General features: G+C 51.1%; 1 protein-coding gene across 1 annotated transcript in view; it reads left to right on the top strand.

Moving 5' to 3' along the window:
- The window catches only part of Ksr2 (kinase suppressor of ras 2), a 435,854-nt gene extending 423,817 nt beyond the window's left edge, over nucleotides 1-12,037 (top strand). The window contains exons 17-19 of the mRNA XM_004636227.1: nucleotides 4,914-5,045; nucleotides 10,797-10,926; nucleotides 11,900-12,037. Of these exons, the coding sequence (XP_004636284.1) occupies nucleotides 4,914-5,045; nucleotides 10,797-10,926; nucleotides 11,900-12,037 (400 nt within the window). The remainder of the gene's footprint in view (nucleotides 1-4,913; nucleotides 5,046-10,796; nucleotides 10,927-11,899) is intronic.
- The last annotated feature ends 14,947 nt before the right edge of the window (nucleotides 12,038-26,984 follow it).

Here is a 26,984-nt window from a genome sequence, read left to right as displayed (position 1 = left end):
TCCTCCCTCCTCCCTTCTCCCTTCTCCCTTCTCCCTTCTCCCTTCTCCCTTCTTCCTTCTTTCTTCTTCTTCCATTTGTATGGGATTAGGGTCCTGGATTCATGATCTCTCTGGACCTTAATTACATCCCTCAGTTATAACCTCACCGGAAGTCAGGGCTTCACCATATGAATTTCCAAGCAACTGCACAATTCAGTCCAGGCACCAGGAGGTAGATCACCAAAGCTTATTTGAATTGACACCCTGAGCCTCAGTTTCCCTGCCTGTAAAGGAGGAGCATCAGACACTCAAACAACAAGCAGGGCAGAGGCATGGAGTTCCTTAGTGCTCTGCTTCCCACGGCTTATTCCCTGGGGACTCTTGGGGGTTGTGGTGCACAGTCCAGCCTCAGGGTCTGAAAACCATGCAAGTCACTGAGACATTCCAAGCCTGTTTCGGTGACTGCAGTGTGGTTTACAGGCCTTAACAAGTAGGCGCATGGGAGGTGCCCACCAGAGGGAGACTTGCCCAGCGTGGGAAGTGTGTTCCGTGCATGCCAGTGTACAGCTGCTCTGCCATTGTCAAGCAAAGGTGTCTTCCAAGATGCCAGCCCTACCGTGCCCACCACTGGCAGCCTGTTATTAATCATAATAATAACCATAATGAGGATGACTCGGGCTTGTCATCGGTGGGCCCATCCCCATGGGAACCGGACACCCTGGGGAGTCTGTGCTAGGCCTGCCTCCTGGGCACCTCCCAGGCCTGTGCCCACACCTGCCCGGCTGATGGTACTGTGCAGCCATGCTCCTCTTCCTGCCCTGGTGGCCCTGTCCTGCCAGTCCTTTGCTGAACCAGCAAGTCAGGAACAGACGGCGGGGATGGAGAATGCGCAGGACGTCTTGGGGTCAGGGGAGCTTCCTCTTCAGGCCACAGTAGCCCACCCATCTTCCCCCACTGGCCTGGCCCTACTGGAAGAAGGTTGGCTGGCCCACTCTTGAGGCTGGGTTCCTTGAAGGATGTTCTTACTAGGCTGTAGTCTCAACTCCATCTCCAAGTCTTCAAGACAAAATGTTTCCTATGTGCACATATAGTAATTATATCCAATAACCATGTCACTCTGGCAGCTGACATTACCTGTACCACATGCTGTCTCACTAATCTTGGCAATAGCACGTGACATATGAACCAATGTGCCCATTTTGCAGGTGGGAAAATGGAGGCTCAGCTCTACTCAAAGTCCCACAGCTAATAAACAACAAACGACTCCTTTAACCTTGGTAGGTGTCCCTGATTGTGATAGCACAAATTCCTTCAACTTTACCACCATTAGGGTTTGCTAGTGGGTCTGGGTCAGTCCTGTTTTCTAGAAGACTAGGCATTCTTTGTGCAGAATGCAGGAGCAAGTCGTGTGCTACTAAAGCTCAACCACTAAAATGGGAGCCCTTCCCTGATCGCACATAAGTTAGAACAATTATCCTCCACCGGGGCTGGTTTTCTCCCGGGAAAACATTAGGACACATAGGCAGTGTCCCCTAATCACATTGCTGCTGCTACACACGCGCCGTGAGAGCACAGAAGTTGGACGACGGCCCGCGGCCTGCCGCAGCCCACCTGCACCAGGCCACCACCTGGGCCTGACACTGGGGCGGCTGCTCAGCGTCACCTCCGCCCACGATGCTGGTTTAGAGGTCTCTGGAAGCCTGTGTGCCTCCAAATGGATGTTACTTTGTGGGTAAGAAGTAGAGGGGAAAAAAGGCACCCTGGGGACCCAGGAGTCCCCCTGCCAGCTAGCAAAAGCAGCAGCTGCACTGGAGCCCCCAATTCCAAACTCCCAGAGTCTTCTTTGGGGTTCTTCTCTCTAAGCAGGGCTTCTGAAGGTGCAGCTGAGTAGGTTCTTGCGAAGGCACAACTAGACATCCTAATTTCAACGTGTGCGAGAAAAGGGCACGTTTCCATTTGTGGCCATGCTAAGAGGTAACCTATTAAAGTCAAAAGAGGAAACTCACCTTTGGTCAATAATCGTCCCAATCTGTATGTGCAATTCGTTAGCCACATGTCATGGGAGGCAAAGGAAGTTTCGTTTCCATTAAAATGAAATCAAATGGAGACTGTAGCCCTTCCATCACGCTGGCCACCTTTCAGGCTAGTGACCGCCAAATTAGACAGGACACAAGTCATGATTGCAGGAGACAAAGGAGTCCAGCTGAGGAACAGATGGCCCTTGCCTCATACAGCCCAGAGTTTTTCCCAGAAAAAAATGAGATTGTTAAGCTTTCTCACCTCCCGCCCTGCCCACCTCCCAAGGTCGCCAGGCCCTTTCCTGGGGGTTGTCAGTCAGTGGTGAGCTTGTGGAAGATCTGCTTAGATGTCAGTATGAATGGAAAGCTGTGAATCACTTAAGACTTCCTGTGTAGGAAGAGGAGCCAGCCCCCATCCCCTCCTAGTAGTCATAGATTGGGATAAAGAGAGATGTTCACAGCATCTACCCAAAGATGTTCATTGCAGCATTGTTTATAGCAATGAAAGGAAGAACTGACTAAAATCCATCAGTAAGGAGCTGGTTACACAAACTTTGGCACACGGGGCATATGGTGGGTTTCCAGCACTCCAGTGGGGCCTGCTTGGGCCTTTGTCCTTGCTTCTCCTCTGCCTAGGATATTCTTCTCCTGGTTCATATGACAGAATCCTCTGTGACGCGTAAATCTTAGCTCACATTTCCTCTACAGTAAGTCCCCCCCCTTATCTCGTGCACATTTCCCTATCTTAATTATTTGCATAACATTTATCACTATATACACCACGAGAGAGACACAGGGTCTCACTAAATCACTAAGTTGATTGGGCTGGATAGAAACTTGCCATCCTCCTGCCTCAGCCTCCCAGAGTGCTGGGATTACAGGGATGCACCAGAGCACCTGGCTTCTATTTGATGTATTTGTTGTCTCTTTGCCCTGCATAAGTGCCCGGGCAGGAACATTGTTAGTTTCAAGAGATCTTTCCTTTTATATTCATTAGCTGCACCACTGTCTTCGAGGTCTGAAAGTCTATCTTCAGCTTCACTCAAGCGCTTTTGCCAGCTTTCGATGGAATTCTTAATTTCCTACCTGCTTGAATCTGTTTCATGCATTCTAATTCTTTCCTGTATTGTTCGCTCAATGTTTTCATCATTTTTCTTTCTTTTTTTTTTTTTTTTCATTTATGTATTTGGTTCAGGGTCTCACTATGGAACTCGGACTCATGGTGATCCTCCTGTTTACAGCCTCCCCAGTGCTGGGATTACAGGTGTGCGCCACCATGCCGGACTCGTTTGCTGGCTCAGTGCACCCTGGCGGTGGGGCTGGCGTGGCGTGCGGTACCGGTACCGGGGATCGAATCCCGGTCCTTGCACTTGCCAAGGCAGGTGCTTAGCCTGCTGACCTATCTCGCTGGCCCTCCATCATTTTTCTATTCTTTTTTTTTTTTTCCCGGAACCTGGGATTGAACTCAGGCCCTTGCGCCTGCCAGGGAAGTGCTTATTCCACTGAGCCATCTTTCCAGCCCCACTGCTTTATTTTTTTATCTGTGTCTTCTTTAGCTGTGCTCAGCAATTCTTTCACAATTGTCATTTCTTTTTTGACCTGAGAGATTATTTCTAATTGTATTTCTTTGATAGCCTGATGGACTTGTTTCTTTACTTCAGTTGCTATCATTTCAGAAATTTCAGGGGTGTGACTTCAACATTCTTTTATGTCCTTGTCTGCTGGACTTGTTCTAGGTGGGCTGGAGGATTGAGATTGCCTTTTGCTCCCTTGTTTTGGCACTTTTGAAGCTTCCAGTGACCACCTAGATTGCAGTAGTTGGAGAGCTGTGGGGTGTGGGTCAGTAAGGTTCCTGCTACAGTGGGGGTAGGGTGGGACTCACTAAGGCTCTCGGTACTTGTGCAGGTGGCCGTCAGATGCTCAGCAAAGCTTCTGTGCAGGTGGAAGGCATGGGCGGGCTGCACCAGGATCCCACATCCACCCAGTGTCCTCCTGAGTTCTCTACTGGTGGGACTGGGCACCAGCACAGCCACCGCACCTATGCACTGGGGCCCCTGGGGTGCCCTTTGTTTGTGGTGTACATGGCTGTGTTCCTGGTGCCAAGAACAGAACCAAGGCATAAGCAGGTGATCAATAAACACAGTCAAACCTCTTACGGCTGGAGTCCGTATTTGCAAATTTGTCTTTCCACTAAACTGTATTTGTTATCACCAAATCAATACTCACAGCACTTTCGCAGTCACTCACAGACAAGAAGAGTGCTGAAAACTTCATAAATTCCCAGGAGAGGCCAAACAAAGGGACGCTCTACCCTCCCATTTCAGCCTCACGCCTCCAGCAAATGAGGCCAAGCAACAGGGTGGGAGGTGTAAGAAGGCTCAGCCCTGGGGCCACTTCGACAGATTCAAATCCCAGCTATGGAACCTGCTAGAGCCATTTCACGCTTCCCACTGACCGAGATCAGAAGAATCACGAAATCCAGACTGCATTCCACTTTGTAAAATAAACAAAATAAAATCTCCTGAGAGTTTTCTAGCATCTGAGGTCATAATTGGTGTGTGATTTATAGTGATTCAGTATTTGCTAATTCGGTGTTTCTAGTGATTTTTTGCAAATATAGTAGCACATGAAGGCAAATATGGTACAGAACAAGAATTCGGGGTATTTGTTGGGTTAAAGTGGACAGGAAGGGTACAGAGGCCAGGGGACCTGAGCATGGTTGGAGTGGCGAGTGCCTCCCTCCGGGCATCTCCCTGCCTCCTCTTCCCTGCATCTTTATCTGGACTTTGGTCTCGAGGTGGTCAGGCACTGCCCAGTGCGGGGAAGCAGAAAGGCTTGCAGAGCTGATTCCAGGGACTGGGGAGCCGTCCTTCCCACACCATGCATCGAAGCTCATTCTGCACTTTGCTTCTGCAGGAGGGAAGACAAACTGCGCATCCAGAACGGTTGGCTGTGCCACCTGGCCCCAGAGATCATCCGCCAGTTGTCCCCCGACACGGAGGAGGACAAGCTGCCCTTCTCCAAGCACTCTGACGTCTTTGCCCTTGGGTAGGTGGACCCCATCCTGGCCTTCAAGAGCCACGGCCTGGCCAGAGAGCTGTGTTTTGGAAATACCAGAGTACCTGTCTGTGTGGCCAGATTTCTGGGTGAAATTGGAAGGATTTGAGTCGGTGACCCTAACCCTGACCCTGACCCTAACCCTGACCTTGACCCTGACCCTTATCCTGACCCTATACCCAACCCTAACATCCCTGCACGCTCATCTTCTTACTGGCTGTATTGACAACACAACTTTCCTCATTTACTCAATAGCTATTTACCAGATGTCTATTGAGTGCTAGGACTGCAGTGGATGCTGGGACATAAAACTCAGTCTTGTATTAGTTATCTCATGCTGCATAACAAATTACCCCAGAACTCAGCAACCTAGACCATGCATTATTTGACATTCCGTGGTTAGGAGCAGGGACAGCTGAGCTGAGTGGTTCTGAGGGGCCGGGGAGATGGCTCAGTAGAATAAGTGCTCGCCTGAGTGGTTCTGAGCTGGCTGAGGTCTCTCCTGGGGTTGGCGTCCTGATACCAGCCTGGGCTTCTGTCTCATCCGAAGGCGTGGTGGGCTGAGGCACCCTCAAAGCTAAGAGAAAGCCCCTTGCTCCTCAGCACCTCTCACCTGCTGCTTCAGTGAGCTTACAGCATGGCGGCTGGGCCCGGATTTGACCTACTCTTGGAAGTTGGCATAGCGTCACTTCTACCCCATACTCCGATTTTAAAGATTTTTTTTTTTTTTTGACTGCTGTGGGGTATTCAGTGATCTTTCAGGTGATGTTATATAATAACCAAATCAGGTTGAGTATGAAATCTGTCAACATAACAATTTATTATTTCTCTATGAGGTGACTATTCAAAACCCTCTGGCCCAGATGTACCCAGTTATTGGGGTGACCACAGTTACACATGTATTGAATGCTCCCACCATATTTTTACTTGTTGGAAACAAATTGCTAAATCCAATGCACACACAAGCAAAAGAAAATTATGCTCAGCCATTTCAGGGGAAGAGTATCAAAGAATTTGTGTGGACATATTTTGTTTTGTTGTTTTTATTTATTTATATTTTTTGCAGTACTGGGATGTTCTATTACTAAGTTATCACTGGTCACTTTTTAGGGTTCTGTTGTTGTTGCTTTTTTGGGGGGGTCCCACTCAGTGTTTAGGCAAGACCTAAGCTTGCAGTCCTCCTGCCTCAGCCTCCCTCTGTGCTTAGGTTTCAGGTACGCACTACCACATCTGGCTTAGACACATTTTAAATTCTTTACTCTTACTTGTCTGGTGGGAGACAGAAGAGGAAACAGCATTAGCTAAAGGTCATACATGCTGTTCTGAGGATAGCTAGCATTTTGGGGGCATGAAAGGACCTACATCCCACGTGGAAGGTCAGGGAGGACTTCCGGGAGGGGGTGACTCCTCGGCCCAAGTGACAGCTTGGACCTAAGGGCGGAGGGATGTGTTCTGGATAGAGGGAATGTATGAATGTGTGAAAAGGGACAAAAGAAAACAAGTTGCCCCCAGGAGAAATGCAGGGTAGGAGACAGGAAAGTGAGCTGACGGATGAAGAGCTGGAGGGAAAGTGAGGCTGGGGTGCTGAGATGAGAGATTAGAGAGGGTAGTGGGCTCGATCTCAATCCTGCACCTACTTGGTGTAAGAAAGAGTTTTCATTTCGTGGCTGCGCACTAGGGAACCGCAGATGGTGGGAGGCAAAGCAGTGGCAGGGTCCTAATCCTCTGTGCAGCCTGTGTCTGGAGTTCTACAGGCAAAGAATGCACGTAAGAAGCACGCAGGGCAAGGGCACACTCGCCCACTGTGAAAGGCGAACCTGCGTGGTACCCAGATTACCCGCCTTAAGCAAGTGGGTAGGGAGTGGTGCCGCGCACCAGGACGAGCCTGGACGTGACGGAGGTCGTGACCCACCCGGCAGGCAAGCAAAGCAGGTCTGGATGCCGTGAGTTCCGGCAGCATTGGAGATAACCATAGAAACCAGCCGGCGGCGTGCAGCTGAGCTGAGGCTTCTAGAGTCGGGGAAAGCAGCATTGAGGACTTGTCAGCGGAGAGGCAGTAACTGGAGCCACGACAGCGGAGGAGGTGTCTTTCAAAGGCTAGGAGGACCTGAGGAGCCCGAGACGCAGCCCCAAGACGCAGGGCAGAGCGCCCCAGCAGGCGCAGCCAGGAAAGCTTCTACGCTCCCACCCCTCCAACGGCCAGCCTCCTCCTGGCCCTGCCTGTCCGTGGGCGGGGGCTGTGCGAGGGGGCTCCGGGACACAGCGCCCCCGGGGAGGCTGCCTGCGAAGGTTGCAGGCCTGCAGATGTGTGCTATGAGACCTCACACCCCTGAGCCCCGTTAGAGAAACAGCCCCTCCCCCAACCGCTCTCCTCCTCCCCGGCGTCAACTCCTGCGGGGGCGCCGGTGGGGAGATCACAGTCCCGCATCTGTCGCTTGGGCCGCTTCGGAGGCTGCCACTTGCCCTGACTAGTCCATGCCCAAATCTTTTATCTAGTCAGACACCGTTATCTGAAACCAAACTGCAATGATGAAGTTGGTATAGTTTAGTGTAAATTTAGCAAGAGGAAAAAAATATGTCATTAACACAAGGTACCAGTGTAAGTAATTGGTTTTCCACTGGAATTTTCATCTTTGAGCAATGTTGCTTTTTCTCCTCCAAGTGAATTTTTCTTAAAAGTTGGGCTTGAAAGGAAGTTTTAATGAGGCTTTTATTTCTGACACCGCTGAATTGCGAAGGACCCAGCGCCCCTGGATTCCTGCCAATTAGGAGCATCCTGTTGCTCAGGAACCTCAGACTCAGGGATGGCTTAGACAAGAGCTTTTAAAAGCGTGCTGAGCACCGAGCTAAGCTCTCCAGGTGCTGCCTCATGCTTTCTCTACAAGCACCCTTCAGCGCAGGTGTCGTGTTACTCCCAAGTGGAGCTGGAGAAACTGAGGCTACCGATGACTCCAGAATTTGCTTTATTGTAATTAGTGGCGGAGCAGGGATTCGAACCCCGGCTAGCCAAATTCCACAGCTGGAGCTTTTCACTGTGCAGTCTCCAGGGGTTTGGGAGCTGTCCCACCCTGCTGTTCTGGGCTGTAAATCAAAGATAATAAAACCCTTAATTAATTAATTAACAAGGCAACCTAAGAGTGGAGCAAGAAAGCACCTGTAAGGTGCCAAGCACAGAGAACTCTGGAGAGGCGTCCTCTCCTACAGGAGTGGTCTGTGCCACCCATTTGTAACTCATTCATCAGCTCCAGCCATCAGCTGCTGGGTCGCTCCTCGAAAATGTCACTTCCCTGATGGCAAGGGACTCTTGTATGGGACAGGGTGTAAGCTGCCTGCCATGGTGTGTTGTCTAGGGGCACAGTCATGGCCTCAGGTGTGCCAGGTTCTGCTTCTGGCTGCCCCTCTTCCTTACTGTGTAAGACAGACTCTTTCTGGGCCTCAGTTTCCTCATCCATGAAATGGGGATAACAATAATGCCTCCTGTTTTAAGATGTAGGTTTAACTATTATTCACATATGATGAGGCAAACAGCTGAGGAGACAGTCACTGTTGGAGACATGGTTTGTCACCCACAGAATTCATAAGGAGAGAACCACGCCATGCTGTGCAAAGAGGTCCCACAGGGAAGTGTTGGTCTGGAGGCAGCGGAAGCAGGAAGGTTATGTGGGCAAGAGCCTTTCTTTGTGGTCTCCTCTGGAAGGAGCAGGCGGGGCAGGGTGAGCAGGCTCAGAATCAGCTGATTGGTGGGCACAGGGTGTAAGGGTTGGGGAGCCCTTGCCCTGGCTCTGAGGGTGAAGTCCTGGTGTAAGAAGTATTGGGGCTTGGGATCGAGGTGGGAAAGCACACTCACCAGCGAGTCCTGTCCATCTAAAGGAAGTAGCTGCCAGGAGAGGGTCAGACCCTCCAGGTTCAGCAAGGGCTCGGGTGGCCAAAGCATCAGAATAAAAAAGCATGCTTTATCCACTGCCCCAGCAAAGGGCTGAGAACCGAATTCAGCAATAATAAGCACTATTGTTTCTCAGGGTCACTGGAAGCACCCAGCACCTTCTCTAGAGAACCTCGTGGCCATTCACCCAATAGGCAGATACCTAAGCACCGCCCCTCCCCAAGGCCAGGGGAGGTAGTATCAGGTAGAAAGACGATGCTCATGGAGACCCTAGAACAGTTGCTCGCTTTACACAGTCCTCTGAGCAATGAAGAGAAAAACAGTGGGCTTTGTGTTCTTTCAGGCACATTTGCATAAATTATCTTAGAGTGGAGGAGAGATCATTTCCTAGGGTAGCTTCAGATATTTCCTGAGTTGCAGAATCTGGGTCTCAGAGTACTGAGATCTATCCCCGTGGTGCAGTGCAGTGACACCCAGCATCCTGTGCTCATCTGTCACCGTTCCCTTGCTGTCCAGGCCGCACGGCATCACTTCTGCACAGCCCTGCCCATCACCCCATCCGGGGCCGTGGGCCGCTCACTGAGGCGATTGCCTCTTCCTTTGTTACAGTGTCATGGTTTGTAAAACAGACAGTAACACGTGCAATCGCTGGAGGACAATTCCAGCACTGAACTGCTCCAGTGTTCGGCCTCCCTGATAGACATCATCCTATGGCACTTTTACCACTACTGTCAGTTAACAGCAAAGGACACCTCCACTGAGGGAAGTGTCCCCCTAGCCGCATTGTACTAGGATAGAATGTGACCAGGCTGAGCCTCAGATCTCTCTTTCTGTGATCAACACTCTGGTTCACACATAGGAGATACAAATATGAAAGGGGAAAGAACGCCTGCCCTAACATCTGGCGTTATCTATTATTAACATTTGGGGCATTTTACTTTATTCCCTTGTCCATATATATCTAATTTTAAAAGGAGTAACAGACTATATATATATATATATATATATATATATATATATTCCTGCTTGTTTCATTTAAAAATTATCTATTGAGCATTTTTAGTGGCAGCAAAATTTCTTTGAAGCATTTTCATCATAATGTAGAATTCCATTTCATTTTATGACTTTACCATAATATGTACACTCAATTCCTATTATGGAGCAATTGTTTCTATTATTGAGCAATTATTCCTGCCTTCTTTTGATATTATATATAATATGGTAGAGAATATCCTTATTAATCACTTTATTGACTAAAGCACCTGCTTAGGCAGAGCGCAGCAGCCAGGGGTTCAATCCCCGGTGTGCCTTGCTGGCCCTGCCCCCTGGGACACACTGAGACAGTTGATTGAGACTCTGTGTGGTGGCATACACGTGTAATCCCAGCACTTGGGAGGCTGACAACAGGAGAATCACTAGGAGTCCGATCTGTGTAGTGAGACCCTGTAGACCCTGTTGATCCTGTACCAAATACATTTTTAAAAAATTTAAAAAATATATAAATAATTTTAGCCCAAATCATTCACCTACAGTGGTTTCCTAGAATTATAAATATAGGCAGAGGTTGTAATCACATCAAACTAAACTACCCAGAGTCCACATTTCAATTCATTTTTATTTGAGTGTGAATTCTAAGCCATCGAGCGAGTTTCAAGTATGTTGTAAGTGTGTGTGTGTGTGTGTGTGTGTGTGTGTGTGTGTGTGTGTGTGTGGCGGGAGGAGATGCCATTCCCACAGGGAGGAAGCTCAAGCGGGTTGCCAGTCACCCAAGAAGCCAGATGGGTAGTTGGGTGGTGGTGAGTGTCCAGGGTCGCAGATGACATGCCACACCAACATCCCTGTGAAATGTCTACCAACAGCACAATCTGGTATGAACTCCATGCCAGGGAGTGGCCTTTCAAGACCCAACCAGCAGAGGCAATAATCTGGCAGATGGGCACTGGGATGAAACCCAATCTCAGCCAGATCGGCATGGGGAAAGAAATCTCGGTGAGTCCCAGGAGCAACCAGGTCTGGGGGGCTAAGGGGAGAACCAGATGCAGGCCTGGGTTTCTTTTTCAGTTGTGTAAGGTTACAAATACTTTCCCAGAAGGCGACCCCAAAAAACATGCCCTGCAGCCTTTGGAGTTGAGAAGACAAAACCCTCTCCACTATGCCTGCAATTTCAGGGGCCTGCCACTAGAGGCAGAATAATCCTTGGTCTGTTTTTTCCTAGCAATGGATTCCTAGGTCAGATAGAAGAAAAGAGCCCTTCTTTTACTGTTACATATATATTTTTGCAGACAGGTATAGTTGCTGTTCATTGAGACACTCTGATATATTTTTAAAGATATTCGTTAAAACACCAAAACTATTTTGGTGTTAGACTTATTTTCATCTGCACAATAATTTTAAGGCATTAGCCAACTCTGAACAAGAGATACAGCAACAGAGACGCCTGACTATAAATTAATAATCTTCCTCTTAAACACAGCAGGAGGAATCCTCTCTTTTGATCAGAAGACAGATAAGGCAGGGAAGCAGTAATTACCTGGTGTGGTTGTCAGGATTACCCACCTCAGGTTTCCTTTCTTAGGTGAGGAAATCACACAAGGTAACTGTCCTTAAATAGTGCTTAAATTACTGGGATGTGGATAGAGATTTTAGGATTCCCTTCCACCTCTCATTTTTGAGAAAAGTACTAAGAAACCTCTTGGGGCGCACTGCCCATTGTGAGGTAGCCCGAGCCTTCTAGCACCGGGGTTGCCTAGCTTGTTGTATGGGCTCAGCTAGCAGGTGAGAAGAGGAAGCAGGGTGATGAAGGAAGACGGACTGAGTGCATTGATGTGGATGCTTGGCAGGGGGACGGGTGAACAAGGGAGGGACACAGACGAGGGAGGGTGGGTGGGCAGGCGGGCAGACCCGGTGGGCAGCCAAGCAGGAGTTAAGTCACCATGTACGCTCACTCCTCTTTTTCCTTCAGGACATTCTTCTCTTCTGCTGGGCCTTCGAACAAGAAGAGAGGCCCACCTTCACCAAGCTCATGGACATGCTGGAGAAGCTGCCAAAGCGAAACCGCCGCCTGTCTCACCCCGGACATTTCTGGAAGTCCGCAGAGTAGGTGCCCGCCCTCCACCTCTCTCCCCGAGTCTTTGCCACCTTCTGTCCCCTTCCCTAACTGCTCTCTTCATCGGCCCCTTCCCTTCCTTCTCCTGCCACCCAGCACCACCACCCTCCACAGGAGGGTGCTATGCAGGGTACCTGTTGCTATGGGACTTGGGCCCTGTAGTCTGTGGCTGTTACAGCTCCCTCACTGCCTCTCTCTTCCTGGTGAAGGCTGAGGCCCATAGAGTCTCAGCACCTTTTGGAGAAGGTGGCACCCTAAGCCTGCCAGGCCCCATCTATGCTGTGTCAGGGACCCCTCCAGCAGGCCTGGCTTAATGAGAATCTCTCTCCAGGCCAGCAGCCTCCTCCACCCCAGCAGCTTCTGACTCCCAGCGTCCTCTAGCATTTGAACACAGAGACAAGGTGGCAGTGCTTCCTGTGTCCTCACCGTGGGGCCGCACACCACCCTGCCTTGCTCCCGCCTGCAGACCCGGACCCCTCCCTGGGATCATGGGCCGGGCCTCCTCCCTGGGCTCCTTCTCAGCCGAGCCTCTGCAGTGATCTCTTTAGATCTGAGAGGGAGAGGGAGACCCCCAGAGAGGGTTGTGGGGAGGGGGCCCTGCTATGTGCTACTCTGAAAGCACACCTGCATGTGCTCACTCACACACTCTCAGGCACAAGGACCTTCCATAAGAACACACCTGCATGTGCTCACTCACACACTCTCAGGCACAAGGACCTTCCATAAGAACACACCTGCATGTGCTCACTCACACACTCTCAGGCACAAGGACCTTCCATAAGAACACACCTGCATGTGCTCACTCACACACTCTCAGGCACAAGGACCTTCCATAAGAACACACCTGTGCACCCAGTACACGTAGACAGACTCAGCTACATACAAATGCAGGTACACGACCACATCCATGACTCTCGGGGACACACATGCTTGCCCTGATGTGCATGCCTAGGCAGATACATCCGCTCAGTTCCACACAGATGCAAGCCCCACCTGCACGCACAGCTGCCATACCTGCCATCTGCGTCTCCCCATGGGACCCCGTGAAGACACCCGCAGTCCCAGCACATCAGGAGACACTCCTCTGTCTCCACCCAGACTCAAACACATTGAATGTAAGGGATTGACCCTCCTCTGCCCCTAGGGGCTCAGCCTTCCCCTCAGGCTGAAAGGAAGAGCCCAGACTTACTCATAAGGAGACCCTACCACGCAAAACCTCTGTCTCACCCCCTCGTGCTGTATTTCCAGCCTTTATCACACCTCCTCCAGTCCACACAGTGGATGACCATCCCTGGCCCAGAAGCTACCTGCTCCAGTAGGAGAGTTCTGGGTTCAAATCCAGCCCTGCTACTTCCTGGCTGTGCACCCTTGGGCAAAACATTTAACCTGAGTTTCAGTGTTCATCGGTGGAAAGGGTACAGTGTACCTATGTGGCAGGCAGTTCTCAGGCTTAAATGAGATATGTGTGGCACTGGGCATGGAGCCTGGCACATAGTAGGACCTCAGGTAACAGAAGTCTGTTTCCCTCAGGGAGGGCAGGAGCTGCTCATATGAACCCACCTGACACCCTGAGAAGCTGCCAGGATGGCACTGCCCCCTCCGCCTCCCTTCTCACCCAGCTCTCTCCTCTCCCTACTCCAGGCTGTGACTGTGGGACAGTCGGACGGCGCTCTGCCGCCTCCGCTCCAAGCACCTCTCCCTTCCTGCTCTGCCGTCTGCCAGCTCAGGAGGCCTGAGGCTCACCGTCAGAGGTCCTGGCCCAGCCAGCCTGGGGCCACTGCACACCGGCGCAGGGGCTGCCCACACGCACCCAGACTTGCGCCCTTTTTCTCAGGCAGAGCCAGGAACCCCGAGCTAGGACCGAACTGGAGCAGGATGACCCAGGATTGATGAGTGAGGCCCGGGGGTGACAGCGTAGCGACAGAAACACAGGCTGCAAGCCCCAGGCTGAGCGGAGGAGGGCTGGGGACCGCTCGGGTCTGTGTGCGCATGTCATCTCCGGGCTTCTTTCTGCCTTGAGGAGCGGAGGCTGCACACTGCCCCAGCCCTGCGGTGTTCTTGGCTGCTTTGGGCTCTGTGGGAAGGAGGCAGAGCAAACACCAGTTCTCAGCCAAAGTCAAGGTGGGACGGAAGGGTTGGCTAAGACTCCTTCGTTTAGAAGCATCTATTTTCAGAGCCCTCAGCACAAGCCTACAGTGGTTCGCGGCACCTTTGCACAAAGCTCAGGAAGGCAGCGAAAGACTTCTGCGTGTCTTTTGAGCTGAGTCTCTCAGGGGTACCAGTTTCTGGGTTCCACCTTTGCCTGCTGCTCCACAAAAGTGTCATCCTGTCTCATCTCACTGTCCCACCCTCCTTTTGCCATTTGGAAAGCACAGTGACTTCCAAGACAAAATGACTTCTGGGAGTTCCCCACAGCTCCATCATTCATGATACCCTCTGAGGTCTGGGCTCTGAGGACCCCCAGCCCTGGGGAAGGAGTTGCAGTCCATTCCTGCCCTCCCTCCTCGGCGCTGACGCCATGGAGTTGGTCGCCCACAGGATGGATAGGGTCCCTGGAGTGCGATGCGCTGGGTTACGTGGTTGTATACATCATACCCTACTTGTGAAGGGCTTCCCCGCCTCTCGCCCTTAGTAGGTCCTTTTAGGGAGGTGAGGAGGGGTGGGCGTTCATGGTCCTGCATTCTCACACTGGCCTAGTTCCAAGTCTCCAAGCGGCCTCCCCACCTGAAGCCTGTATGCCCTTGCCTATTTGTGCTTCTCAGTGTCCCTCCTGTTCCTCTCCTGGTTTATCAGCTGGGCTGGCAGCTTCTTCTAGGGTCCCTCCATTGTCCCATGTGAAGGATGCCATGAACAGATTGGATGTGGATAGTGTGCCCATTCCCCAAAGCCCCGACCCCACAGATCTGGCCTGGAAGAAAACAGAAATTCATCCCCAAGCTGAGCAACAGCAGAGGCAGCTAGCCGAGCAGCCGGAAGGGTGCTCCGGGTCGGCGCACTGCCCCTCTGGACTTCCTGGGTGCCACTGGCCTGATCGTCGTACAGCCACCATCTGACCCAGGCAGCTCCCTCTCAAAGACAGGAGCTGAGTCTCAACACTCAACCAGGCACACATACAGGGATGATCCCCAGTTGGGTGGCCTCAAACTGGTCCATGTCCTGGGGACCTGCCTACTTCCAAGCCAGGAGGAACGATGAGGAAAGTCCCATATCCTACAAGCTGGGTGGGCCCCCAGGGAGACCTTGTACTTCCCCAAGGCCCTTTGTGCAATGACTTTCCAGTGCTCTTACCTGTCTGGGACCAGGGCACTCAAAGCTCCATGTGGGCAGTTCCTACATGGACATTCTTCTTTGGGGGACATTTATATCTCTGTGATCCTTGGCATGGCATTAGTGTACCTTGGAGGTTTTTCACATGAATATTCAGCCCCGCCCCCTCCCCCAGAGCTCTGGTGTTGCTGGGGACAGCTCTTGCAGGCCAGGACACCCTATCAAACAGTCTCCTCTATGGATCAACCCTGAGCTGGGCCTGGACCCTCCTTGGCTCTGCCCGCAGCCTACTGAGTGCCTGAAATCCAGCCCCTGACTTCTCTGTATCATCCCACAGATTAGTACGTGAGAGGAAGCAGAAAGGGAAGGGGGAGCCAGTGTTCAACTGCTCTGAAGCTGTATTGCCCATGAGAACTCAGATCTCCTCTCCTTGCTGTTCCTTTCCACTCTCTGCACCCCAGTGGGCAGCTATAGCCTTTGGCAAGGCCTCCAAGGGCAGACAACTCTCTGGGTCCATGGAACATGTGCCCCACTTTGGGGCTAAGGACAGGGATGGGTGACACAGGGAGAACCTGATCTTGACCTTCCCTTGGGGCTCCTCTTCTTTGTAGACCAGAGTTCTTGGGTCTGTCTCTGGGTCCCATGTCACCTCTTCTTGATGTCTTGCTCTTTCCTCTCCTTCTTTGCTCTGCCCCCACCTGCAGCCACCTGGGCACATCCGGGCATCTTCTCCAACCCCCTCTCTCACCCCAACTAGATCACCACAGCTTGTGACTGTCCCCTTTAATTTGCGCACACGTAAGTCCTGAACAAACAAAACCATTCCTTTCTCTTCGGGCCTCGGTCTGTTCGTGGGGCATAGTGGGGGTCTTGGTGCATCCATCCTTTGCAAGGAGCAAGAGAAGACAGGATACCGTAAACTTCTCCATCCTAGCTACCATCCTGTCCTGCAACTTGGTCAGTACAGCCCACGCAGGGAAGATGCATGTGTGTGTTCAGTGGCACAAGTCACCACTTGACAGAGAGTAGTTTCTGTCTGCATCCAAGTTCAGCAAACTCCTCTTTGGACAGGCTGCCCACCAGAACTCATCCACAGAGTAAGACTCACCCAAAGGTCTGGACCTCCAAGAGGAACATCTCTTTTTCTTTCTAGAACGTGTGGACTTGCCCACTAAGTTCCATCCATCCTTCCAGCCCATCAGTCTCTCCTTAAACAAAAGATCCTCTTGTGGAGACATCCTGTGGTCTCCCCGTCTCCAGAGCCAAACTGCAAACTCCAAGTCACCATTTCTTCTCTTTGTGTGTGTGTGTGTGTTTTCCTCTTATTGGTCAAAGAGATAAACATCTCATCCTGCATAGAGCTCCCTCCTCTTTCTCACACATCTACCTTGGCCTCTTTGGCCCATGGAAGCCCTTGACAGGCATCAGCAGTCCAATTCCTGAATCCAGTCAACTTTGCCCTTTTCCTTCCCTCTCCACATCCCATGATCACACACCATGGACCCCAAACACACAAATCCAGGTGGCCTTCACATCTCAGACCCTGTCCCCACCACAAGAGGCACACAGAGGACGTGGCCTAGCCCAGCCTTAGATCATTGCTATACTGAGAAATCCAGAACTGAGATTCACAAATGACATCCTGAGGGCCAGGCCCAGCCCACCAAATGGTTTTTATTTGCATTTTACTGGAGAGGAAAATTCAGTCGGAAAAGACTGTCTCATGACTTGGGGGAATTCCATGAAATTCAAAGGTCCTTTGGACTTTGCGTGGTACTCAGGACACACCCGTGCAGAACAGTGCTGGATGCTGAGCCTGGGGCGTGTGTGGTCGGCAGGAGTTCGAGCCCTGGAGGTGGCGTGAATGAGTCAAGCAGCCACGTTGCCTGACCTGGGCTGCCAAGGCAAGCCACACCAACTGGTTTCAATAGCAGACATTTTCTTCTCACCGTTCTTGAGGCTGGAAGTTCAAGATGCAGGCTGCTGTCTGGGGAGGCCTCCCTGGCTGCTGGGCTTGCAGACAGCTAGAAACATCCGTGGTATTTCACTTTATAAGGACTTTACCCTTACGTGGGTTAAGGCCCCACCCACTTAGGTAATTTAACCTCACTTAACTCTTTAAACAAATACTGTCCTATTAAGGATTTGGACATATGAACATGGAACTAAACCCATTTCAATCCCTTACAACAACGTTTGGGATTTCTAAGGCTCTGGGCTTTGTTTTTCACTACTAGGGATCAAACCCAGGACCTTCCTTTGCCCTGAGCTACATTCCTGATCTTTGTAGTATTTGTTTCTTTTCCTTTGTGAGACAGAGTCCTGATAAGGCACTAAATTGCCCAGGCCAGGCTCCAACTTGCAATTCTGCTTCAGCCTCCCAGAGTGTAGGAGTTACAGGACTGCACAACCACGCCTGACCAAGGGTCTGGATTTAAAGAGCCTTTGGGGGCAGCATCTCCATCTCTGGCTTGCCTTCCCACACTGGCTTCAACAGTGAGTCCCCAAATATGCCTTCTTGTCCTTGCACCCTGTCATTCTCACCCACCCATCCCCCAAGGGCTGGCCTTCTTCCGAGCATGCCACCAACATGCCCGAGCCTCCTTCCCCTCTGTATCAGCTTCCTAAAGCTGCTAACAAAATGACTGTGTGTTGCATTGCCTGGCTAGAAACAGCAGAAGTGTATTCTCTCATGGTTCTGGAGGCCAAAAATCCAAAAGCAAATATGGGCAGGGCTCCGCATCTTTAACCCTGGGGTGAACATCCCCCCCACCTCTTCCTCTTCCTTCTGGAGGGTGCTTACAAATTCTGGCACACCTCAACTTGTGTGACTTCATGCCAGTCTCTCATCTGTCTTTGCACACCAGCGTCCTTGTCTCTCTGTGTTCACTGGCTGTCATAAGGACTACAGTCACTTTGGGTTCAGGTCCCTCATCCTAACCAACTGCATCTACAATGACCCTGTGGCCCAATCGGGTCTCATTCTGAGGCCTTGAAGGTTGAGATTTCAGCATTTCTTTTTTTGGAAGCCTAGCTGAGAGAGTAGCCCTCTTTCTGGAGCTTTCTCTTGTGCCTTGATAGGATAGCTTAGTCCCTTTATGACAGACCCTGGTCCTCTAGATTCTAGATTCCCCAGGACCCCTGGAATACAAGGAACAAGCCACCACTGTTCACCTCTCTTGAAGGCCACTTCTATCACTGAATTTCAGCAGTCACAGATTTCAGCTCCTTGTAGAAAGGTGGGTAGCCTGTGTCTGGGTGGTTCATCTGTAGAGAGATAGTCGTCTGAGGGCATGGTGTGGCATAGTCTATAGGCAGTGGTGGCACGTGTCCGATTTCATTTATACCCTTGCTCAGTCCTCCTTGGAGGACTGGGCTTTTACTCTTCCTTCTTTGGCTTTGCCTGGGGGTCTCATGGCAGGCTCCTGAGGACTCACTTCCTGGGGTCCGGTGTCACCTCATCCACCCCAGCTGCATTCAGCTGCATGCCCCTGTAAAGGAAGCATCCTGCCCTCCAAGGGCACAGGAAGCCGTGAGTACAGGCCGGACCCCAGAATGTGGAAGCCACCCCAGACCTCTTTCCTCTGGCCAGTGCACCTAACTAAGCACAAGCCACCGGCTCCATCTCAAGCCCTGAACCCCTACCAATTCTTCGCTACCTGCAAAATGGGAAACAGAAAGCTGGTGGAAGATGGTGCTTCCACTGACCTCCGTCTTGTCTTTGTGCCAGCTCCTAGCACGGTGCCTGGCACAAAGTAGGTGCTAATGGATGTTTCCAGAATGCAGAGAGGTGCAAGTACTGGGTAAGAGCGCAGGCTCAAGCTTGAAATTCTTATGCTTCAGCCTCCCAAAGGGATACAGGAGAGCACAGGGCACCTTCCCACCGATCACAGACCCAACCATGGGAAATGAGAGTGGCCACTTAAGGATACATGTGCCCATCCTTGGCCTCATGCCCCTCCCTATACAGCAGCAGAGCCTGAGGACCAGACAGGGCAGGTAAACTCATCCCCAGTCAGGTCCTCTGTAAGGGATAGAGGTCAGTTTAGAACTCAGCCCTCAGAAACTTCCAGAAGCCTGGTCATTCAGGCTGTTATTTGTACACAGTCCATCAGGGCCTTAGAGAAGATTCAGTCAAGGAACTTGGAAAATACAGAAAGATTTTATTCCTAAAACCCTGAGTCAGATTTTCAATCTACCTGCTACTTGGAGAGAATCATTATTCTCCAGGATGGCTTCCCACAAGGCCTGAACACTACCCCTAGCCTCATAACAGCTGGGCTGGAAGCTCGACATATGCAGACCCTGAGGAAAGATGGTGTCATGGGCACGGTGATGCGTGGCAGGGGCCCTTTCTTCTGAGGCAGTCTGTCAAAGTTCTATAGTTCAGTCTGGACTTCTGGGAACTCAGGATATGCCACATAGACTGCTAAGGTACAGGATTGACTCTTTACTCCATTTTCTTCCTTATGTACAAAGCTCACAATCCAGTTTTCACCCACACAACTTCCGGGGTCCTGGTGGACCACAGGCTCCACGTTGGAGCCCCTGGAATGCCTCTCGTAATCAGCTGGTAGCCATGAGGACCGCTGGTTCTGCCTTTCCATCTCCCACCTCCCTTGGCTACCCCCACCCACCCACCTTCTGCCTGATACCATCTCCCCCAGACCATGAGCCAAGGAGAAAGCCACACAATAGTAGAGATGAAAAATAGCTGCCATGTATTTAGCCTAAATTAGCTCCAAGGAACAGCTCCCTCCCTCCGTGGAGTGGGCAGCCATTGTTTATGCCAACGTGCTATTTGCATTGTGGCTTCTTAGATTTGAAAGTCTAATGATTAAATACAAATCTTACTTTTTCTTTTCCTCCACTTAAGAAAAAAAAAAAAAAAAAAAAACAATCCCAGCTTGGCTAGTGTTTCTTGTTTAAAAATATCCTGACCTTCTTGCTAGAGGGAGGGTTTGAGACACACTGGAGCCAGGATATTGGAGAGAAATTGCAGTGCATAGGAACCAGAGGGGACTCTTCTGAGTGGTGGGTGATGTATTGGTACAGTTACGAGGGGGCTTTGTATCCTCGCACCTGTGATGAGTTGGGTGTTCAAGTTGAGTAAGAGTTCTGTGGGTGTATTTTCTCTCATTCATTCATTCATTGGGTGATTTAATGAGCACCTACTATATGTTAGACCCTACACATTCAGTGATGAGTGATACAAGGCCTCTGAAGTTCAGAGCCCAAGGCAGGAGAGAGACGAGAAATAGCGAGCCACAAATATATACATTCACAGTAAACAGAGAGAAAACTCACAAGGGGCCAGGAAGATGGTGGCTGGAGGACCTACTGGCCAGGTTTCTGTGAAGAGGTGACATTTAAATCAAGATCTAAAGATAGAGAAGGAGAAAGGGATGGTTATCCCAAGCCAGGAGTTTACAAATTCAGTGCTGTTGACACACGGCCCAGAGGTTTCTTGGTTGCAGAGACTGCCTTGGGCATTGAAGAATACCAGTTCGCAGCCCTGGCCTCCACCTGTCAGATGCTAGCGGCATCCGTCCCCAGGGTGACTTCCAAAGCTGCGCAGACATTGCCTGGCATCCCTTGGGTTGTCTCTTTGGCCACAGTAGTATGACTGGAATCCAGCGGTCTGCTGCCTGCAGCTTTGGAGAACAGGCAAACTCAAGGGGAGGGCTGAAGTGTGCAGGGCACTGATACCAGCAGTTTGAGGGCCACATCTGCCAGGAGAATGTAGCCTTCCAGGCAAGGAATGAATCCCCTGCTGTGACACCCCTAGAATCAGACCTCAGAGAATCCCAGCAGGTCCAGGATTGGAGAGCCCCCCCACACACACACACACACTGGGCATTCCAAAGGGCTGGGGTTTGGAAAGTTGCTTTGGGAAAGTGGGACAGCCACACACCTTCCAAGAAGGAGGCTGGCTGGCTGGAGCCCTGTCCTCTAATGGGGCCAACCTCTGCCCTCTCCCTCTGCCCCAGGTGGGGTACTGGACAATTAACACTTATGTGCATCTTGGACAATTAATGCAATGCATTGGTCCTTGCAATCCTAGCTGTTTCCCTCTGTTTATTTTTCTACCTGTGTTGCAAATAATACCACTATAATAATTTTTTTTAATGGGTACATATGAACTTGTGTAAGTTCAAGTAACTGCTATGTAGCTACAGTGTAGACATCAGGGTCTTCTAATGTACTTGTCTGAGGCCCCCACCCTGGTCCCCTTTCCCCACCCCTAGCCAGCCTGGTAGGGAGCACTGCTTTGTGGCCCCTGAAAATCCAGGCGGTACTGGGATGAATGAGGCCACCGAGGGAAGGGACACAGCCAGTGTGGGCTGCCCCTTTGGCCAAGCACGAGCACAATTATAAAATGCATGAACATCTTCCCCACCTCTTCTTCCTTCTCACAACAGTCATCTCTTGCCAATCCAATCATCAGGAATAAATCTGCATAAAGCCCCAGCCTCAGGGCCCAGGTGCTGGGTGCCCCAGTGGTGTTTCATGCCTAGCACCCCACATCTGAGCTGCCACTCAGATGGCTCTCTGTTGCCTCAGACCCCTCCCCCCTGCAATAGCTGGCCCCTGTCCCATAAGGGATGTCTGCATGTCCTGGTCTCCTCGTCCCACCCCAGGTCCTTTTGTTGGTGCACTGAAAAATTCCAAGAAAACCTTCCCCATGTTCCCAAAGCAAGTGTCCCCAGCCACAGTTACTGCACCATCCTTGGAGCCAACCCCACGCCACCCTATCCCTTTGTTCCCCAAGACTTGATTTCGTATGTCACTCAATACAGAGTAATTAAGTGCCTCCTGCATAGCTAGGAAAATGGAGGGAGGGATCCCCTGCCTTCAGCACACTGGGGTGCAGAGTATCACTTAGAGGAGGTCCAGTGGGGTCCTGGGGCCCCTGGAGGAAGGCTTTCAGAGGAGGAGACTTCTGCAGCATGAGCAGATGGAAAAAGAAGGAATAACTTACATGCAGACTCGGGGCAGGAGCACAATGCATTGACATTTCCTGTTCCCTGCTTTCCCGGAGCCAGATGCCGGGCACTGCAAGACTCCGTCCTCCAGAGGAGAACGCTTGGGCCCAGACATGGAGACCTGGGCTTTGGTCCCCATGCTTAGCCTCAGTGCCTGGGCAGAAGAAGTCCAAGGGAGGTGTAGCATTTGCTTGCCTCAGAGCCATCTGAGATGCTCTCTGCCCTCCCGACCCTGCCAGCCTCTCTCTCCCTCTGACACCCACGCCTGCATCAGCATGAGGAGGCTGCGGGCCTGTTTCCCAGTGCCCCAGGTCCCTTCTGCTGTCCCTGGGCATCCTCACTGGAGAGGGACCGGCTGCCAGCCCAACTCTTTTAAACACATTCTCCTCTCTCTCTGCTTCTGCTTTCCTCTCCCTCTGCCACTTATGACTGGAGTCTCTTGGGTCTCCCCTGAGATCACATCTGTCTTGCCACAGAGGAGCGCCCTCCCCCACCCCACTCCCAGCATACAGGGCCACCGTGGGGCCCTTCCCTAGACACTCTGTGTCTGTGCCTGGGCTGCTGGAGGGTGAGGTCAAGGACACGCACGGACACAGAAGCGGCCACGCACACACACACTCCAAAAGAAATGGTCTCCAGTTAAAATGTTACAGGCATGATGGGCAAAATGCTAGTTGGTTATAGAAGTAACTAAAAAAAGACCCAGGAGTCTTCATGAGCTGCAGGCCAAGTCTGCAGCCTGAAGATGGGGAGAGAATGTTTCAGCCTGTGGTGGGCTACTACACCTGCTCTTCCTGTCAGTCTACGTCAGAGCCCAGAGGCTTGGAAGCACAGGGCCTTCCCTGCAGGACTCCCAGAGTCTGCGTGGCTTCTGTCAATAGCAGGGCTTCTTTACCTGTTGGACCTCAGCTCACAGCACCCAGGCTCCTCACCAGGGTGAACAGTGATCTCTCTAAGCATCTCAGCCTCTGTGGTGCCCTCAGAGTAGTCCTGGGCTTCGCTTGGTTTTTGCACAGTGTAGCGCTGACCTTGGGTTTGTTGGGAGGGTAAACGATGTTCTGAATGGCAGCAGCATCCCCCAACACCCAGCACACAGTAGGTGCTCAATCAATGTGGCTTCGCAATCCCCCACCTGAATTTCCCCCTGAACCTTATCCTGAAATACCAAGGCACTGGAAGAGAGAGGTGAGGGGCTACCCATGGGATTTGATGGTGCCTGGGCAGAGATGCCTCATCTCATGAGAACGGCCTCACCCTAGCTGTTGTGAGGCTCAACATGTCAGGTGAAGCCCAGTCTTGGGGAACTGGGGAGCCCTGGCAAGGTCACCCTTGTCCCCCAGACCCTTTCAATAGCAGGACTTTCCTCATCCAGGCCCCAAGGTGAGAACTCAGGGGATCAGTGGGATGGACAGGGCTGGTCCAACCAGGTGAGTCCCTTTAGCCAGGGCAGGGTCAGATGGAGAAGCTTCTCCCTTAGGGTGGTCCCTCCACCAATCTCTTGTCCCACTCCTGGTCGTCGATCTTGCACCAGGGTCCGCTCTACAGACTTATCGCATGATTCATTTTGTTGATTACTCTTGAAGTTACTGACCTTAGGAAAACTCCTCAATTGTAAAAAGGCTTTCTCTCTGTGTAAATGATGCTGATACCTTTTTTCTATACATAAAGTATATATACCTATAAATATTATACATATATATTATATAAAGACCGATTATTGTACAGACCCATAAGGGCCAATGGTCCATACTGTCTCCATGTCTGTTTGTGCCGACTGTCACAGAGTGAGCTGACGTATGAAATCCATTTCTCATCTCCCTTCTGGGGCTGCTTCTTTCCTCTCTTTCCCTTCCCTTTCTAACTCTGTCTGTCTGGATCTCTGGCTTTCTCACTTATTGCCAATGTCTTGCTGCTGAGAAAGAATATTTGATTCAATGCCATCCAGGAAAGGAGAGCCGGATGGAGGGAGGGAGGGTCCAATGTGTATAATTGTACAGAATCATTTATAAAGTTTTCTACACTTCTCAAAAAAGTATTTCTATCTTTGGCTGTTGGACAGTTTGTGAGCCTCTGAGCCGGCAAGCCTATTGTTTCTTGTGTTTAGTGCAATGTTTAGTGAGAATCCAATATCTGAATTATTTATGCCAATAAAGAATTTGAGAATCACTGCATCGCACTGCCGCCAAAATAGGTCTGAATTCTGTTGTTATCTGTTGTACACAAAGAATCCTGACGTGTGACATTGGTCAGTGTATCAGTCAGCTACTGCCATGATCATGCTGCATAACAAATATCACAGCTTACAACTAGCACTTAACCTTATGCCCCTGGATTTAAAGTCAAAGCTGGTCTTTATAAAGAGGCTCCCTGTTTGGCTTCAGGTCACAGGCAAAGTTGGGTTGAAGCAGTTTCATGTGTTTCCTCATCACAGAGCCCAGCCTTTCGGAGCCATCTCTGCCCAACCCCCTCAGGTGTGTTTCCCTAGAGAGATAAACCTGGCATAGACACACACACATAAACATGGCCTTAGTCCTAAGCCCAAGCCCTGTGCCCACATTACCCCTATGCAGCTCAGTTCCATTTGATCATGAGAAGGCTGGACATGGGAGGAGAATGCCACCAACCCAAGCCAGGGCCTGAGCACAAAGTTCATGCTTCAGGAGACAGCAGAGGTGGGGTTCATAAGACCTACTCTGTGAAGTGCTTTATGGAACAAGACCTCATTCAATCTGGGAAAACCGCAGTGGGGTGCTCACCTCACCTTCTTCAGCAGGGGGCAAGGTGCCACAAGGAAACTCTGACTAGAGCTCCCAGTCCCCTCCCTGGGGATGATGCTGAGAGACACGAGACCCACTTCCCCAGTCCCAGTGAATCTTTCCCATCCCCCCCTATAGGAGCAAGAGTGCGTAACAGAACTGGGGACCAGTTCCAGCTCCACCACACGCAGGCCTTAGGCAGGTCGTACCTCCTTATCTGTAAAATGGGTATCATTGCTGTACTGCTGCTGCCTTTCCCCAGTGTTGTGAGCTCACCTAAGTGCTTACAGTTTTGCCCAGTACCTAGTGACAGCTCTGCAGATGGGAGACACTAGTGTAGGGGTGTGGGACAAGGCCAGCCAGAGTGCCTGAAGAGAAACATCCACCCTGAATGACGTTTCACACCCTAGAGTTCCCATCTCTGCTAAGAGGTGACCCCAGCCCCATCCTACCCCCATCTCCCTCTCAAAGAATGGTTGAGTGCACCCAACTGGTCTACCAACTGGTCTCTTCTTCCCACTCACTGCAGTCGGAGGGGCTAGATATTTTCAACTTGGCCCATTTCACAAAAGGGGAAACTGAGGTTCCAAGAAGTAGAATCTCCTTCAGCAGTTAAATCCCGGCTGTCACTTTGACCAGCGATGTGGCCCGGCCAGACAGTGACATCAACTTTCAAGACCTCAATTTCTTTAACTGTGAAATGGAGATCCTGATGATGTTCACTTTAGAAAACTGGGGTCCAGATCAAAAGCAGGTAAAACAGGCACGATTCTCAGCAAAACCAACTGTACACATTAGCTGTGCTTATCACAGATCTGATACTTATCTCTGAGATAGCACAGAGGTGGGACTGAGGGAAAGAGACCAGAAACACATATCCTCTCACTCCTGATTCAAGCCGGAGAGAGGGGGCCGAGTCTTCCCTGGGGCCTGGGACAAACTGTCCTGCTTCTGGCTTGTGCTCCTCTGTGGCCACAGGGTCACCATTAATCAGGAACAGCAGGTGTTGGCCAAGTGAGGGGAGCCTTGGAAGTCTCCGGAACTGAACAGCCCATTAACCTCCATGAACAGGCTACACCCACAAGGCCACCTGTCCACCCAGGTGGTAGGGGCAAAGTTCCCCAAACCCTGTGACCCGTGTGTTCCTCACCTCTGCCACTCTAAAATGCTCCCAAGCCTTACACATCACCCACCCCCAGCAGCCAGTTCCAAGAAACAGCGCTGAATGTATTCTATTACATCTTACTTCCTCTTCCCCACGGTCCAAGGAGGCAAATACTGCCCTGACTCCACCACAGAGTGCTTGCAGCTCAGAGAGCTTAAGTGACCTGCCCAGAGTCACACAATAGCCAATGTAGACCCAGGGGCCAAATCAAGACCATGTGAATCTGGAGCCCAGGCTCTGAACTGCATAGAAGACTGCATTCACCAAAGGATGACCTTTGGCAGGGAATCAATGGTTCTCAATCAGAGAAGTACTGCCCCCAACCCTGGGCACATTTGAGAAGGCCTAAGTGGGGGCATCCTGCAGCTAGAGGCCTGGGAAATTGCCCAGCACCTCACAACAGATTGACCCTCTCACAAGAGAGATTATCCAGATTATTCAAAGCCTCTATAATGTTGATGCTATCATGTTGAAACTGGTAAGTGCCCAAAGCACAGGCTGGAAGGCACCTGGAACCTGTGTGCGGGGGCAGCCTCTAGGGAGCCAAACTCAAAGAATGGCCAAGGTTGGGAAGCGGATTCACCCCATCATTTCCCAGCTGTGAGGTTAGGGGCACCACTGCGAGACAGACTCAAACTCAAGCGACAGGTACAAAACCCTCACGTATGGCAGGCATTGTGCCAGGGATGTTACCACATCATACAGCTAATAATCATTCATTCACTCAAGACCCTCCACAGCTGACCCAGGTAGAGGCAGAAGCTGAG

Source organism: Octodon degus, unplaced genomic scaffold, assembly GCF_000260255.1.
Source record: "Octodon degus isolate 3935 unplaced genomic scaffold, OctDeg1.0 scaffold00079, whole genome shotgun sequence".
NCBI lineage: Eukaryota > Metazoa > Chordata > Mammalia > Rodentia > Octodontidae > Octodon > Octodon degus.
This window is presented reverse-complemented; position numbering and strand designations above follow the sequence as displayed.